This window comes from Sinohyriopsis cumingii, chromosome 2 (assembly GCF_028554795.1).
Source record: "Sinohyriopsis cumingii isolate HCF-2022 chromosome 2, ASM2855479v2, whole genome shotgun sequence".
Lineage (NCBI taxonomy): Eukaryota > Metazoa > Mollusca > Bivalvia > Unionida > Unionidae > Sinohyriopsis > Sinohyriopsis cumingii.
The window spans coordinates 140,712,929-140,731,647 of NC_142962.1; the positions used below are offsets into that span (position 1 = coordinate 140,712,929).

Consider the following 18,719-nt stretch of genomic DNA (forward strand, 5'->3'; position numbering starts at 1 on the left):
AAATAAATCTCTCTCTCTCTCTCTCTCTCTCTCTCTCTCTCTCTCTCTTTATATATATGTGATATAAATAAAATAAAGGTATAGTATGTACGCTGTATCAACGATACCACGAGATTATTACATCGTACATACTATACCTATATTTTATTTATATCACATACAAATGAACTTATATGCCCTTTGAACGGATTTAAGATTGACTACAAGCAAATGTATATTGACCGAGTGAATGAACTCCTCACATCTCTGCCGAGTGTGTCTACTACAAAATGTAGTTTAGAGCCTATCGTGTCTATTCACAATCGCCTTTGCAAATTGATACGTTAATGGTTTCCTTTTTCGAGTTTCTATTTTTATTCACATTGATTAAATCAATATAAGACACACTTATGATTTAAACATGTGTCATGTTTATTTGATTTGCTTGTATCTGATTTAATATAAATGTATTTCGATTTAATTGTTTGTCAGTTTTAAATTTTTTATTTTTCATTACATGATATTGTAATGTAAATTTATTCACAAGAGATGATACTTTTTCAGAAAATAGTTTGACCTTGAGTGTTAGTTTATAAACACCAGGTGTTGATCTAAATCCTGACCTTGTTTCAGAATTTCTAGCAACTATCGTAAACAAGTTCTATTTTATTTTAAAATGATTGGTTGTTTTCGAGGTCATGATAGGACTTTGTCTTTAAGATGTAAGCAATTTTTTAAACAGTTTTTATTTCTTAAAATAAAATGATTGGCTTTCGTCATAGTCACACTGGGCAAACGTGATCTGTAACAAGTTCTTACTTCTATAACCTTCCAGAAGATGATCATGTGACCCCTTGTTTACGTTTCAGAAAGACCATATAACCCACGTGTTGGAGAATTAATATATCTAGAAGCTGGGCTGTTAAACTGTGAGTTGTATGTTGTGCTGTTTGGAGTTATTTCAAATTATTTGGTTTGGAGTTATTTCGAATTATTTGGATTCAAAAGGATTACTTTTGTTATCTTCTGGAAAATACGTGTGCTCATGTAATTTAGTGGAACAAGCCCAGTTTTTTTAATAAAAATTTGTTCAGCTATAAGAAACCGGAGTGATAGTTCTTCTTTTTACAAGGAACTGTAGACTTCTACTCCACATATTGCACCATACGTCATCGTCTTCCATCTTAGATTCTTCCTCGGGACTCGAACGCGAAATCAGTAGAACATTTTGTTATTCGGACTACTAAACTTTAATTCTTGGATTATTCTTGGATTAATTTTGGATTTGATTTTATAAAACCTCTAAGTTCACATTTTTTTCATTTTTACAGAATTTTTCCAGGGAAATAAATTATTGTATTTTTTTCAAAGCTTATTGTTTTCACTCTTTCACTCTTTCGAGGCTAAACAAGTGACGTAAGTCATGAAAGATAGTTTTTATGATAAAAGTAGAGTGTGTTTTTGTGATTTGGATTTTTAACAAAGCTTTAACAATTTTTCAGTCATATCGCTACGATGTCTGCAGTGTTGGCAGTTTATAGTGATGTCTAGCACTGGGGCATCATGCCGCAGACATGTAACATATGTCCCGCCCAGTCACATTATCCTAGCACCAGGCCGACCTGTCCTAATACTAACCTCTTAATGCTGAGCGCCAAGTGAGGCAGCTGTTAGTACCATTTTTGTAAGTCTTTGATATGACTCGGCCGGGGATCAAACCCACCACCTCCCGCATCCGAGGCGGACACTAACCACTAGGCCACCGAAGCGGTGATGATAGTAGAGAACTACAAACACTTTGTTGGCTTCTTGCATACTGGGCGCATGGAAATTATTGCGGAATAGAAACTAAGCGAAATGACGAACCAACAAGAGGTAATTAATATATTTACAATTGATCTAGGCTATTATTCTGCCTTAATTAACATTACTACCGACTATATAATGTTCTCTCTCTCATTTCATTGGTCGGTTTGACTTAACTTTACTATCATTTATAGGTCCAGAGACATCGTCGTATGACACAAGTGAAAATACCCAACGCTGGTCATTTCATGGATTTTTGCTACGATGGTCCCGAGAGAGAGAGAGAGAGAGAGAGAGAGAGAGAGAGAGAATTAATTTCTCTATGTCACTCCAGATTTCTGTGTATTTTGTCCGTTATGCATGAGAGAGGAGGGGGAAACGGATCTATCAAAATTTATTATAAATCCTTATAATGGTAAAGTGTTTATTCAAAGACACGTTTTCCCCACATATATTTCCCCTGATTTCGTTTCATTTTTTACAAAGTGATCAACATGCATCGGTCAGTCGGAAAATCCAGCTTTTTGTCACCACTGCCTTCCACGGTGTATATGTTACTCTTTGTAGTCAATTTATCAACAGGAAACAAAATGATTAAAAATGTATTTAAACCAGTGGTTCCCAACCCCCGCGTTGCGGCCCAAGTCAGGGATGCGATGACATTCTGGAGTGTCGCAATTCTTTTTTGAGAGTGTCAAAATTTATCAAAATGTTAAAACGGATTCGTGAGACTCAGAAAAATATTTTCAGAGTCAGGGCAACAATATGTTGCGAACCACTGATTTAAACAAAGTTTTAGAGACCATTTTACTGTAACGGCTTTTCAAACAATGCTGAAGTGCACTGCAACATAAATTTGTAATGAAACAAAAACAAAAAGAAAACAGAAAGAAATTATAAAAACCATAATAAAATTTACTATGTCTAACCGAACAAATAACCTATTCTTTTGTCCCGAAAGTAAGAGTTGCTGCACGTGTATTTGTTCCAGAGGCAAGAGCAGTGAAGATAAAACCAGACCAATACAGAACGTGTGCCACTCTGACAATGAACCGGATTAACATTTCACTGCATGGTTTGTCTGTGGTTCATTATCATTCGAAAATATCCCCATCTAACTTGTGATATATCTTCCATTGCACTTACAGGTGAATAGCTTTGAAATGTCTCCAGCATGTTATGTGGCGGCATCCATGAATCGTAGTACAAGATCAAGTGTAACGATTTAAATCACGACCGAGAACGATATTATCGTCAAATCTATTGTTTAGGTTTTGCAAGACTGTTTGTTCCGCAATGAACAGAAACAGTTGGCCGTAAACCGTCCCGAAACTTTGCTTCAGAATATTTGACCACAAAAAAGTGCAAACTATGTTCATAATATACTTTAAACCAAAGGTACAAAATACATGGTTTATTTTGATGGGAAAAAAAATATGTTATCATAATAAACAAAGACGTTTAAAATTTATGTGTATAATTTGAATAGATGCCCTGCAAGTAACGAAGCATTCTCATTTTGACTTTCACAGTATATTCCTTAAGTAACTAAAGTCAAAGATTCATATTTCTGAAAAGAAACACACACACACACACACACACACACATACATACACACATACATTCATACATACAGCAGAACAGTTTAACAAAAACTAAGAGGTTACATTCGAGGTCAATCCCACGAATCATACCCCGAATGAAGCTGATAGCTGCCTATCTGCCATTCAGAAAAGCTATTTACGATCAAGAATTGCCCAGGAAGTATTGATTGCATCATATCGAGTTTTTGTTAGCAACTTCTTGGTGAATCTACCGTCAATCCAATGTCTCGCAATAAAGCCTTGTTGGTCCGAGCGTAGCAGGACATTGATAATACAAATATGCGCCTACTTCTCAGAGAAGACATAGTTCCCATAATTACATATTCACCTTACTCAGCCCCAAGAACTTAAATCTTATATGCAGTTAGGAATAGCAGTCTTTTCCATGACGCAGCATTTTGAAAACAAAACAATAATAGTAATGTACTAGTGAAGGAAGCTGTATTTGTAAAATCTAGTACAAATTTAATCGTGTGTGTGTCTGTGTCTGACATCATGTATAACCATGTCATATTTTGCTGACTTACGGCCGACCAGTCCTAACACTAACCCCGTAATGCTGAGCGCCAAGCGAAACAGCTGATAGTACCATTTTAATAAGGACTTTGGTATTATTTGGCCGGGGCTTTAACTGCTTAGGCCACCGGAGCTGTTCCAGTATAATAATAGGTAAGTGAGGGCTGCTTCTCTCGAACAGCTGGATATATCAACCCAAACCAAATTTCATAAAACAATATTTTACTTTTGGCAGGCACACATGTCTACTTAAGTATCCAACTATACAAAGGTCACCTCTATTAAATTGAGAACTATATGTGCATGATAATTTAAAACCTTAATTTCAGTTCACTGTAGTAGGCTAGATGCCTATTATCATCACCACCACCACCAAATGCGTTTAAATATTCGGTCTATTCAGTCGAAAAAAATTACTGCATCAATACTTATCGTATGATTGAATAAAGTAATGTTTGAGTTTATGTTTTATTTGAACATAACGCCTGTTGCATAGGCATATCCTAAGCCATACACCTTGTTGATTAAATTAACTCCACTGGTAGCACGATTTATTCATACTTTTACCACATGTAAAAACCTGGTTAAGCTAAAATTAGACCTAAGTAATATTAAGGTCGGTAATGCTTGGGGATTTCTGTATAGAGTAGATGACTCATACATGTATTCAGTGTATTAGAGATGTCCAGGCTTGATTAGGCTAAGCCCGTTCTGTCTAGAGTTTTTTTATATTATTGTACAATAAGAGCAAGCGTGTTGCCGAAAGACACATGATGGTAGCAGACACGGCCTTGTCAGACTTGAATGAGATGTATTGTGTGCCATTATATCGGACCGTTTGAACGGGTCAAACTTCTTTATTTATTGACATAACTGTTGTTTGTATTCCTTAGAGTTCGAAGTTGACCATGCTGTTACAATCTGGTTTGGCTTACTTGAAGAGGCTAGTGGCTGATGACGCCAGACTGTGCTCTGAACCGTCTGCCGCAAAGTGGACAGGAGATGACGCTTGCGTTTGCCTGTGGACAGGAGATGACGCTTGCGTTTGCCTGATCAATAGAGGACGTTTTGCAGTTGAAAGATTTACTTTGCTTGCGCTTGGGCACGTCCTCTGCAATTCATCGCAGGTCTGAGTGGCAGTAATATGGAGGAGATCGTGCCAAGTTGAACGATCCAGTGTGAGATCTTCCCAAGATTCCTTTTTCAGAGTTTGTAGTTATCGTGTACTTTGTCTTTGTCTGAGAAGTCTTCTGCCAGTGAAAGTATTCCTATTCAGAGAGTATAATGCGGCTCTATGAACGTTGCTCTCCATTGTGTCAACCTGATATCAGATTTAGTCTCAGAACTTCTGACAGTCGGAGCAATGATTTCTTTACCTATTGAGGGTTTTAATTTACTACTAGACAATGACCTAACTGGAGATAAGGATGTTGTTAATCAAATTGTAACTCACAAGACTTGATTAAACTAACACGTCCATCCTCTTGAAAACAAAGCCTCTGATTTGAATCCTGCTTGTGCAGTTACCAGAGCTAAGGAAAAACGGTTCTAGAAACTGATGTTGATCAGGAAATTATACTTTTTTAGATGACACATTAATTGGTCAGTCTTTTGATGAGCTCACTTTTGTTCCAAGTATTGATCAATCAAAATATATTGATCACATTGACCCTATTTTTACTACTAATTCTCTCTAATCAGAATAACAACAATTGCTAATTGTCGAACAGGAGCAAGATCCTGAGATCTCTTGTTTGTTTCAGAGAGCTATTAACGAATTTGAATCCGCACAAGTTCCAATCTGTTATTTGATGACAAAAGGGGACCTTATGAGACAATGGAGACCACACCTAGTACCCATTGACAACAAATGATCAGTTAGCTGTCAAATTGCTCTTCCAACGGAAAATTCTTAGTCTAGCCCCTGACTCTCCATTGACTTGTTATTTATGAGTCAGTAAGACTTATCACAAGATATTGAATCATCACGGAAAAATTAAGTGTTGTTTCTAAATAATGTAGATATTGTCACACTTGTGAAGTGGTATGAAACCTCAGTCAGAAGATACCTAAGGCAAATTTGCAACTTATTTCCTCATTTGGCGAATCATTTAGCTGAATAATGATTGACTGTGTCTGTCTCTTACTTAAGACCAAGTCAGGCAACCAATAGGGTACAGGGGGCAAAACGCCCCATTTAACAAATTTCGGTAATTTATGGCATAATGTACATGATTGTGTTCGCATTTGGACAATGTGTTTAAAGTATGCCTTACGTCTAACATAATGGAGTGAAGTTTGGTTACAATGAAGAAACTATTTACGAGAAAAATAAAAAATGGTAAAACTTTATAAAGGAGCATGTTGCCCCTATGGTGGGGCAACTCGCCCCCTCCACACAATGCATTGGACATCTGTAAAAGTATATAAAACTACAGGGATACTATTGAACTATAAAATCAAGTATTATTCCTATGTGGACATATCATATATGGCAAAGATGCTAAAACTACATACTGTTGCATCGTTCAAATTAGCACAACGATGCGGATAAGATAGCAGCTACAACAATGCTCAAGTCTAAATAGTCCCTAAGTCCCACCGTTAATGAATAAAAAGGCAAAGCACAAAAGTCGTTAATGTTCCTGGTAAATTCTTTATTACTCACATTTAGCACAGCAAATATTGCATATTGAGGGTGGTGCCACGGGATTCATGGCACCACGTGGAACATTCCTTGCACTGCGACCAGGAATCTTCTATGAAAGGATGATCACTTCCTCCATACTCTAATTCGCAGTTTCCACAGATGTTGTCTTTAGTATGTGTTGTGTCTGCTGACAAGGCAAGATTATGTTTAGCAGCTGACTTTGGACCCGAAGGTTTTTTTTTCCTTTTCATGTTCCTCTGTACAAGTTGTCTTCTTAATCTTAGATGGTTTTCTACCTATCTTTTTGTCCTTTCTACATGTCTGCTTCTTTTTCGTCTGCATTTAATTCTGTTTTGAAACTTTGGTTTCATTCTGTACTTGCCTGTGCAGTTCTTTCACATTTGCCTTTTGCATTTGTTATCGTCTTTCTTTGCTTTTCAATAAGTATCTTTTATACGGTGATGATGTTAAGTTCATAGCTGATTCTGCCTTTCGCTTTCTTGTGCGCTGACTGGATAATCTAGGCTTTGGCAAAAGTTTACGCAATATGTTCGTAAATGCTGAATCGTCTGCATTTTTGCATTCGTTATGAGATACCGATCTTTTGTCATGCGTTTAGGCCCGAACAAGCTTTGAAAAAATGTAATAATTTTTATTTCCCTGGAACATTCTGTAAAAATGAAAAAAAAATAAACTTACGGTTTTAAAAATCAAATCCAAAAGTAATCCAAGAATAATCCACGAATATAATTTTGAAGTCCTAATAAAATGTTCTACTGATTTCAAGTTCGAATCCCAACGAAGAATCCAAGATGGAAGACGATGACGTATGCTGTAACCTGTAATACTGAAGTATACAGCTCCTTGTAGAAACAAGAATTATCACTCCTGTTTTTTTTTAAAAATAAAAACTGTCCTTGTTCAACAATTTCACATGAGCTCACGTATTTCCCAGAAGAAGAAAAAAATTAATCCTTTTGAATCCAAGTAATTTGAAATAACTCCAAACAGCACAACATACAACTTCCAGCGTAAGAAAAAGCCCAACTTCTAACTGAGAATCTCTCTCCAAAACAAAGGTTATATCGTACTCTAAACTGCAAAAAGGGGTTACGTGTTCATGTTTTAGAAGCTCGTAGAAATTAGATGCTTGTAAAAGATCACGTCCATCCAGTGTGGCCAGAACGAAAACCAATCATTTTACTCTAAGAATTAAAAAATATATAAAACATTGTTGACATCTTAAACACATAGTCCCATCATGACCTCAACAACAACCAATCATTTTGAAATAAAAATTGAACTTGTTTCCGTGGTCGCTACTAATTTTGAATCAAGCTCAGGATCTAGATCAACACCTCATTGTTTACAAAACGAACAGTCAAGGTCAAATTATTTTCTGGAAAAAGTATCATCTTCAGTGAACAAACCCACACTACAACAGCATGCAATGAAAAAACATCTAAAGCTGACAAACAACTAAATTCAAACAAATACATATTAATGCAGACACAATCAATTAAAATATACATAATACACCCAAGGTAGCCCTTTCCGTTCTTCCAGCAAGAATAGCTTCGTCAAACTTTTTCTGATTGCCTCTCTCTCCTCGACGGTGATGGGAGAGTGATGTGTTTGTTGATTATCAGGCAACTGAGTATAAATTGTTTTGTCTGTCTCTGTATTACCCGACACATCCACAGTGGCTGTAGAACTACCAGTTAGCAGAAATTCAACCGTTTTGCTTCATTCAGTCAATGTTTCTGCATTGTCAGAAGTGGTCATAACGTTACTAAGCGATTGATCATCAACTGACCTATTTCCTTCAATCGATATTTCTATATCGCCTGCCCCACAATCATTAACTATAGGAATACCAACTGATTGTTTGTCAGCAGTCTTGTCCTTTTGAACAGATGTTTCTGCATCACCCGACTCCTCCGATATGTTTATGAAGCCAGTAACCGACAGATGATCAGCCACATGATCGGTCTATCTGGTACTGGCTGAGGTTCATCAGTTACCTTAGAAGGAGCAAACTCGTCATCTGTGAACTTATTTGGATTAAAAGGCCAACGTTCACAGGCTTCAAAACCAGTGACAGATTTCTGTAAACTGGAAGATCGGTTATATGCCGCCGAAATTGTTAAGCAATTTCAAATGCACTTATTCGTCATCCTGGATTCCTTGTCATCCAGTTTCCAGACTCCAAAATTGAAAGTACTTTTTAGTGCTTTGAAACATGTGACATCAAGAGGCTGGAGCCGATGTGTGCAATGGGGAGGACAGGTTATCAACACAGTCCCTTTCTCGCGTGCATAGAGAACAGTTTCCAACGTTTTATGGCTATGGTGCCCATCAAGAAGAATGGGTGGAGAGTCCTTCGTACATTTCACAAAACAAGTGAAATGTTCCAGCCATTGCAAGAAAATATGACTGACTGTCCACCCACTTGGGCTACACAAGTCCAGTGCTCCGGCCGGTGCACCATTCATCAGTGATGGAACCATTCGTTTACGTGGGTAGATAAATGCTGTCGGTGCACAGATACTGGCCGCATTCATGGCACATATTACAGTATTAGTTTGACCACATTCACCGCTTGTAACTTTATCAACTGATCTAACACCTTTTGATGTTATGATGTTTACTGGCTTGTGGACAGTACTAATGTCTGTTTCATCCATGTTCCATATTCTGAGGCCATCAGCAAGTGTTGCGTCAAGAGATTCATTATATACTTGGTAAAACTTTATTATCTTTGGCCGGTTAAAGCCCACGGCTCTGCTGACACTGGTTGCCTTTGGAGCTCTAATGGCTAGATTTGGATGTTTTTTCATAAAGCCTTTCAACCAATCAATACCTGCTACAATGCCTTGCAATGTATGATTTTTAATATTCAGATGAACTGCTAAGTCGTATGCCAAACGCCGTACATCAATAGTGGTTAGTCCAAATAATGCCTTTTCCACGGACTGGATGTGCTCAGCTAGAAGTAACTCATAATCAGGCTTTAAACAGTAGTCTTACTTTCAAGCTTTGACACTCCAGGTTACGAAACCTTCAAATCTCAATGTCTACGCAAAGTTCTACCTGGAATTTCATAATTCCTGGCAGCAGTTTTCAGTGAAGAATGAATTGCTTCAAGAGCCGCTTTTAGAGCTTGTGTTCCATAATTTCCAAGATCAGGTTTCCTTTTGTAAGTTCGCACCATCTGCAAAAAAGTACAGAATAATTTTAGGCATATGAACGGTTAGTTAAAACGTGTACAACATTTAGACAGTTATAGGGCAACACGCCCCCTGTAGGGTGCGTTTTTCCCCTATCGTGCAGCATTGACAATTTAATAATAGGCGGAATTAACAACTACTGAGAATCATGAAATATTATACCTAATGCATCTCTATACTATGTTGTTTAAAAACATACGTACCCTGTTTTCTTTAGGTAGTTTCAGTCCAAAATACTGCAAACAAATGGATTGAACACTTTTACAAGAAGATACCAAAAAAAGTAATATTCTTGCATAAAAACCATGCGTGCAGCTGCATCCATAAATGGTCGCCATTCACAAGGTTTGTGGGACCTGGGCAAGCTTTCTGTATAAAAGACAAGTCCATTTTCTAGCGCAGGGCGTCAGGATGGCTTGGGGGCGTTTTACCCAAGGGAGACGTTTTGCCCCCCCCCCACACACACACACACACTATTTGTTCACCATAACGTGTGCGTCCATAAGATTTTCGAGGGCTCATTTGCAACCTGTCACTGCATCAAAATATTCAAGACTACTGGTACATCATCAAATTCAATACTGAAATTAATTTGGAACACAAGATACGTTTGGACTTATGATAGAACTTTTAGTGTTATTTACGATTTAATTGACAATAGTTTACGTTCCTCTTACATTTTCTCTTTGCAACTTACAGAATAAATATATTTGTTGGTTTGAATAACCTTGTGGTTTAGCGTCTTATCTGTTACTTAGTTTAAGACTAGAACACTGTCGTTTTTAAAAAAAAATTATTTTTATAAGAAACGTTTGCTAAAATTAGTTCTCACCAAAATCCAGAAATGTGTCTTTAAAATTAAGGGAAAGTTAGATTGTTCTTAATTAACAACCATATTCCAAGCCTCGTGACGATTGGCCAACAAGCCGCTAATGTTGAAATTTTTAAATTGTGCTGTCACAATTTGTATTAAAACAAATAAAATATTAATGTTTTCCTTTTTAATTTATACATGAAAAGTGATTCAGAAAAAAAATGGTGATCTACTGACGTAGTGTTAAACTGAAAAGTATTACAAGGGATTTTCCGAGTAAGATTTTCGGTCGATTGTAATACATATTTGAAGCATAATATAAGATATAGTATTATTTAAAAATTCCTTTCAAACGTCGAAATAATTAGACGTATCACATAGGCAATTATTGAGAGAGAGAGAGAGAGAGAGAGAGAGAGAGAGAGAGAGTTGAGGTGGAGGAATAAGTGGAAGATTAGTGTACGGAAATTGGAACCGTAAAAACTAATCTACATTTTTGATTTTTGTTATATAGATGAAAGATGTAGGAATAAGAGCAGCAACTATCATGTAGAGCGTGTCCAAATATATTGGGTGATAAGTAATAATACTAGTGGGGGTTACGCAAGTCCATCTTTTACCATTTCAAGTGATTGCAGACGATAATTTTGATCAAATATATGGAAATGATTATTTATTTTCCCAGCGTCGCTTATATGATATAAAAATTTGAAATCAAAATGGGCTTAGCGTTTTAGTAATTCTTCCAATATCTGCGATATTTGATTGTTTCATGTCGATCTATCCATATTAATATTGATCTTATGTACATTTAGTATGAATTGTTTGTTATTTTGTTTTGTGTTTTTGTTTTATTATATGCTATGGGGTATGTATAATTGTATTCTGTAGCTGACCTTTCCCAAAATCAAGCTCATGTCTACCTGACCAGAATCATTGATTTTATTTTATTCTCTAGACAACTAATACATAGCTAATAGTTTCTCTCTTGGGGTTTAATATTAGGATCATTATCAATAGAAATAAATCTATTTATCTTGGTCTGAATCAAGGATATTGTGCTTACCATGTTCTTTACTATAATTTTAGTAACAGACTTTGCATAGTTCTTGATTGGATAGTTCTGGAAATGAACTTTTGTCCTACATTCTAGCTCATATTTTGTGTCTTAGTTTATTTTTTATAATCTTGTGAATCTATTAATTGTTCAGTCGTATTGTAAGACCTTGAGGCAGAATCATTTGTCGTGTTCAAGTGTTTGATTTGGGCTGAAATTGTTTAATTCAGATTCACCTTCTCTGGAAAAACAAAGTGCTCTATAATATTCTTAGAAAGAGCCACTAACTGGGAATTATAGTGAATTCAAGCAAATAAACCTTGGATTATATTATTGTGATTCAACACTAGACTGTTGGCACATCGTTACAGTTCAGGCCATTTATATGCTAGCACGTGATAGACTACTGGCCATTATAGGCTCATCAACACCCTCATCATTGGAAATTATTTGGAATACCACTAAAGTTTATTCAGAAATTTATTTATTAGGACTATTTGTGAGATATCGCGTGATTTATAGACTCTGTGGCTTGTCGGACATCCAGGTCTAATGTCAGGTATTTTGCCGGCTGCCATTATATTATAAACAAATTCAAATTCTTCAACATTCAGCATTTTAAAAGTATTTTGTATGAAATAGCAGCTATTCCCTAAAGGACACATAGTAATTAACACATGTTTTTCACTAAACGAAACAGTAATTCACAATTGATTTTCACTAAATGATAATAATTCTCGCGAGGTTTTCACTAGAGGATACATTGTAATTCACACGTGGTTTTCACTAAGGGACACATTAATTCACAAGTGGTGTCAATATAAAATGCTCTCTTTATGATGTGCTATGCAAATGTGTAATGGTATTTAGTTTGGTTTTTTCTACTGTGGCAGTGGGTCAGTTCACTTCACAATAATCTCTACTCTGGCAAAGGTTGTGTACCATAATCTCTACTCTGGCGGTGGTTCAGCTTAGATGGATGAAGTAGAAGAGGTCTGTTCCTTTGAAAAGGTGGTAAATGAGGCCGTGGCCTGAGCGAAGGTGTCAGCTTCTGTCTTAAGCTCGTTCGAGTCAACGAGGATGGAGAGTACATCGTTATCATCATAGTCTATTTACCCTATCATGATGTAACGAGTGTAATCTTCCGAAAGAAAGCCACCTGGTGAATATGTGATGGTGGGACACGAGCCGCAGCATCACTTCGACTATGAGGGCTAGGTTCACTAGCCCATGGGGGCATAATGGACCATGGGCCCTGATATGGAAATCCTCACATTCCATAAAGATGCATAGGTATAATTGGGAACAGGGAAACACTGATGCGGTCCCCTTCCCTAGCCTGAGTCATGTATATGGACTGCAATCCTGCGCAGGATCGGATGGTAGAGAAGGGAAAATGGGGAAGCTCGATCCTTGTCATTCTAAATGAATATTCCAAAAGAAAAGGCCTTACAAAAGATAGCGTGATCTAAATATTGAAATAGTGACGAAGTCAACCATTTAGTCATTTCGTAAGCACAAGAACCAGTTAAGAGAGATGAGAAATGAGGAGGGAGCTTTATGCATTCGGAACCCAGGGAAATATACGCGCAAAGAGTTTACATAAGTTTTAACTCACTTGCAGCTTTTATACATGTACACAACCCTGACATCATCGCTTTAGCTGAGGTGAAACCAATCTATAGCTCAATACAAATCCAAGACTGGGAGCTAAAATGCATGGATATTGTAATCCTCTTCACAGCATATGCCAAGAGGGAAGTGGAAATCGTGTATATCAAAAAGTATTTTACTGTTAATCAAGTAAACGGAAGATTACCAGATTACAAGGAGTGTCTATATGTAATCAAGTAAACGGAAGATTACCTGATTACAAGGAGTGTGTATATGTATAAAGATGAATCACATATAAACTGTGATGTTTGGATATATTTATCGAAGACCTCAGATACTGAACAGAGTTTTAATAAAATGTGTGAGCTATTGAACATTTAATTGCATTTAAACTGTTCTCGTTTGTACATTGTAGAGGTTTTCAATCTGAATATAAATTATTTTGTGGAGAATGTTTTGGCTCTTGTGACGATTCAAGGTCTGAGGCATCAATACTTGCAACTACTACACAAAATTACTTCATACACCAGCAGAGCAGTAGAACCAACTGGCCAGTAATTAGCACTCTAATGTAACATCCATAAAATGGAAGTGTGGTGAAGAGTACGTCAGTATTTTCTTTGGTCCCGTAATTGTCCTTCTTTAATATCATAACTTTTCCCAGTAAACTGAAACGCATTACCCACGAATATCGTAAGAAATTTCGATCCCATAATCGAATTTTACGCTTAAAAATCATAAAACCAAAGCTCTTTTCAAACCTGGAAATATGTTTTAGCTACTAAATTCCTGACACACGCTAAACCAGATTACTTACGGTTAGCAAGTACTGTGCTGATCTGTGTTTCACTCGGAAAATGTTTCACGGGCACGCGAGGTTAAAACATTACCTGTCACGCGCGCCTACACACATTTGGGCTAACAATAGACAAATAATCTTTTGCACCAGATTCTCTCATGACATACCATGAAGTTTTAGATCGTATACAGAGACCTAAATAAAATTGCGGTTGCAAAAATAAGCTTTATTTGGCTACGGCACAAGAATGAATCATTAAAAAAAGCCATCTTAATTAAAGAAATATTGAAGAATTAATAGACAAAGCTCTTCGTGTTCTTCAACCGGGCTCTGGAATTGTGATTAATATGAACTATACAAGTATTTAAACATTGTGGAGCATCATTCATAATTCTAATTAATGTTTTGTAAACGAATAAAAGTACTTCATTTATCAGATATTTCTTGACAATGATTGTAATTATATATTTGGATCAACGCTATGTGTCGTGATTTTCGGAAGGAACATATAGTACTCATCCAATTCTTCATTAAAATGCATGTATTTAAAACAAGCAAAATTATATTTTCTAATTTGTGCATTTTTATATACACCCTAATATATGCAGTCACTGCTTCTCTCATAATTACAGTTCTCTCTCTCTCTCTCTCTCTCTCTCTCTCTCTCTCTCTCTCTCTCCACATAGGAGTTTAGAAAAGGACTTTTTAAATCTGCAAAACCTCATTAAACTGAAAACTTCTCAGATCGCAAACTTGTTTTTGGTCCCAAGTTTTTTCACTTTTGATGGGTTTCTTTGCATATTAAATCCAATGACGGAACCATTACCCAGTTTGAACCCATGTCAAAAGAAATGGACCTGTGTATTTTGATTGATCTCAACTTGAAGTTTCACAAGCAGGTGTCTGCAGCGCTTAAGAAAGCCACTTATGGTTGGGGAGTGATCAAGAACATTTCCAAATAACGTGATGGGGCCACGTGATCAAAGCTCTTTTCAGCAGTGGTCAGACCAATCCTTGAATATGGGAAAAAAAGTCTGCTCACCTAGGTTTCAGACAGATACGTATATCTGAGAGGGAGTATAGAGGAAAGCAACAAAGTTTGTTAAAGACCAAAAAGGACGGACATATCATTATAGGCTGAAAATCCTCTACATACACTTACGAATTTTCACAGTCTTGAGCGGCTTGTCAGAGCTTCGTTCTCTCAGAATGAGCAACAAGGGGCCGCAACTATAGGTTAATGAGTAAGCACTGTTGGCTGGATACAGGCAAGTACTTCTTTTCACTTTAGCGATCGACGACTCGACTGGAATTCACTTTGCTCCCAATATCAGACTTTATGAAAATGATAGGTTATGAGATTTAACCTTCTGTGCAACGTAAACAAATATCCTACGAACATTTCCATTATTTAAATACTTCCATGACTTCGTTGCATGAATGCAAGGGATGTTAAACGTAGTAAACGTAATAGAAGAGATGTCATACAGGCTTAACCTCTCATCTTCACATTTCAGTATGTGATATTAGGTATAAATTAAAAGTGATAAAATAGATACACAGACAGACAGACACACATACAGAGACAGACATGTAGATAGGTAGATAGATAGATAGATAGACACATAGCGAGAGAGAGAGAGAGAGGGGGGAGGCAGAGAGAGAATGATAAATGTACACCAGAGAGGAAAGTGCAGTCCTAGACAATATAGGAGAATACTTGAAAACGTACGATGATATTATAGTACCATACGGGTTAGAGAAATTGTATTCGTGCTCTGCGGATATTCGAACCCTGGTAGCACTTTCCGCTCTGTTTGGTATATATTGCATTTCTCCATAATAACCTCCATATACCTTGATTTTTGTCGTAGGAATACTGGGTGACTATGTTCTTAGATGAGAATTACTTACTGGGTTGATATGACTGTGTGTCTGCTACGAACGCATTTCTATACCAGTAACTTTACAGATACATATTTGCTGATGTGTGCGTGCCTAGGAGGGTATAAGAGTTGGTGCCTGCCGTCAAAGCAATGACTGCCAAAGCAAGCAGACCTAGCTTCGATTCTCCGTAGATGAAATTCGTCCTACCTTTTGCTCGTTAATTGCGCTCACTGGGGGATTGCTCAGTTGTAATACCGTCCGTTAATTTGGCCACTCAGGCGTGACAACCAGAAGTAGAGATGAATGGTGGAGGTATGAAATAGGGTCGAAATAAATTGAAATTATAAGATGTTTGTCGGGCACAATATAATTTACTTCCATAATTTAAAAATCATTTGCCGATGGTTTACACCATACATCCCAGACATACTATACTCTATAGAGGTCCTTTCTATACTCTAAATCAGAGGTCCTCAACCGTTTTGAGTCTAAGGACACGTTTGAGAGTATATGAGAGAATAACGGGCACCAACCGCTACTACTTACAAACAAACTCTGACATGCCTTTGCATACACATAGCGTTGACGTACCTTGCGAGTTAATAATCTTAATATATGTTTCCTACTCATATTACCGCCTTCAGATTCATTACAACTGCTTTCAGTAAAAACGCATAACTTTGATTACTAAATTTAGGAGCCTAAAACATGGGCACCCAAAAAAGCCATGGGGCCGGCGAGCACCGCGTTTGGGACAACTACTCTAAATAATACATTGTGTTGCCCTTTAACGTGACTAAATGACTCGCACCATATTTCTTCCTCGTATTGAATGCCTTGATGTATCTATCTCTTATCACCTGGCTGATAATATAAAAGTGTTCTTCAAATAATAAGGTATTAAGGTATTTCTTTATAATGTCTTCAATTCAGGTAAAATATCATGTTTTATAAGAAAGATCTGAGCATTTCCTACCATGTATGGCATTCGTGTGCTCTTTCTTGGAACAATATCAAACATTTAGATGTTTACAAATTTAAAACGAAAACAGTATTTTAATTCATTTTGCTATTTCTTCCTGATATATAAATGAAAATATAGCCTATATCGTCACTTGCAAGATACCTTAAAGACTCAGTTTTTGAGGAAATTTTTCTAAAACTTTAATGAAGTGATAACACATGACCAGAATGGCGAAGGCTCGAAACCTGGCTTGAACAGGCAGGATCAGATGAAATGGTATGATGTGAATGAAACAGATTCAGTTTTACGTGTCTTTAATCAATTCAAAAATCATTTAATCCATCAATAAAATGAATCATTTAATTAAACTCCAAAGTTTTCCCAAAACTTGAACTTGCCCTTTTAATCTGATAGGTCATTCCTTTTCTGATACTTCCCCTTTTATGGGCATATTTATCTGCACTATGGATCGTATTGCCTGGATCGCTCACTTTATCCAAGATTTCGCTATGGATCGTATTGCCTTGATCGCTCACTTTATCCAAGATTTCGCTATGGATCGTATTGCCTTGATCGCTCACTTTATCCAAGATTTCGCTTAAATAAGCCGGTGTAAAATTAATAATTGGTTCAAAAATATCTTCTCAAACACTTTCGCAAGAAATTTAGTTGACACGATTGAAAATTGGAATTTGTCTTGAATAATGTATAAAATTATTTTATTTTGACACATTTCAATGTTTTCGAAAATGAACATTCTTTCTCTTGTGAAGGATAAATTACAGTGTGTGGTTTAGCAGCAGAGGGGGCGAATCGGACATTTTGTCCAATCGTTATTTTGCTTAATTATTACTTTCTGCAACTCAACGATCTAGTGTCGTCAGCGCCCGGTAAAAAAAAAACGACGTCGTCGTTGGGGGATCGTCCAAACGTCATTTGGTTTAATTAACACCTTCTGCGCGTCGATCCCCAGCGTCGTCAGCGTCCGGTAAGCACAGCGACGACCGCGTCGATGTCATTGCCCCCTCTGCTGCTAAGTGGTTATTTACAATGATCTTACAAACAGAGTGATCACTAACTCCTCCTCTTGCAGATCAATTAGGTTATTTGACTGATCGGTAATTCTAAAATTAATTCTCGTTAAAAACCGATCATGGCATCGCATATAGACCGGATTAATCGGACTCTCAACGATTAAAAATCCCGGAGGGGCTGTTGGTGAAAACGAATAAAGGATATATCCCTGTTGAGCCTGATTTGATTGCTTGGTATCCACCTGATAACTCCCTTCGATAACATCACACACTAGATTAATCGCTATCACCGATGCAATATTTACGTTGTATGGAGCAATATGCCTACCACCATCTCCGTTATCGTGTCTGAGGATAGTTGATGGGGGGGTGTCCGCGGGTGGATTCTCAGGCCATCCTAGTATGGTTCTTATTGAACTGTTATAAATATCAACCATATACCCCGGTGTGCTTATTTCAATCGTCGACGATAACGTCGGTTCATGAACCGTAATAGCGATTTTTGATTCCTTTCCTGTGATCGATTTTATCCTGCGTTGAAATTCTTTATTGATTTGTTCTATTTGGTATGACCCAGTTGGTATTGTAACCTCCTCCCAGTCTGGGGTCCCATCGGGTTTATTTGTCCGTGCAAAAACCAGCGAGTTATTAGGTTGTTGTCCGTTAAATGCGTCCGCTCGGATATTAGGCCAACTGTGATATACTCGCAATTTTGCCAGCGCTATTTCCTTTACTGGAACCGGTGATGGGAAGTTCACACTGAAT

General features: G+C 37.1%; 1 protein-coding gene across 1 annotated transcript; it reads right to left on the minus strand.

Moving 5' to 3' along the window:
- Nucleotides 1-8,711: 8,711 nt before the first annotated feature.
- On the minus strand, nt 8,712-12,896 carry LOC149805951 (uncharacterized). The gene is made up of 3 exons (XM_089934956.1): nt 12,816-12,896; nt 9,649-9,769; nt 8,712-9,544 (listed from the first exon to the last, which is right to left on the minus strand). Exons 1-3 carry the CDS (start codon nt 12,894-12,896, stop codon nt 8,712-8,714), a joined length of 1,035 nt encoding a protein of 344 aa, XP_089791082.1.
- Nucleotides 12,897-18,719: the final 5,823 nt, after the last annotated feature.

Coding starts and splice junctions, on each gene's coding strand:
- LOC149805951 (XM_089934956.1), bottom strand. CDS start 12,896: ATGCCCCCATGGGCTAGTGAACCTAGCCCTCATAGTCGAAGTGATGCT. Junction 9,770..12,815: donor CACCATCACATATTCACCAG/GTGGCTTTCTTT, acceptor ACTTTTTTGCAG/ATGGTGCGAACTTACAAAAG. Junction 9,545..9,648: donor CAGGAATTATGAAATTCCAG/GTAGAACTTTGC, acceptor AGTTACTTCTAG/CTGAGCACATCCAGTCCGTG.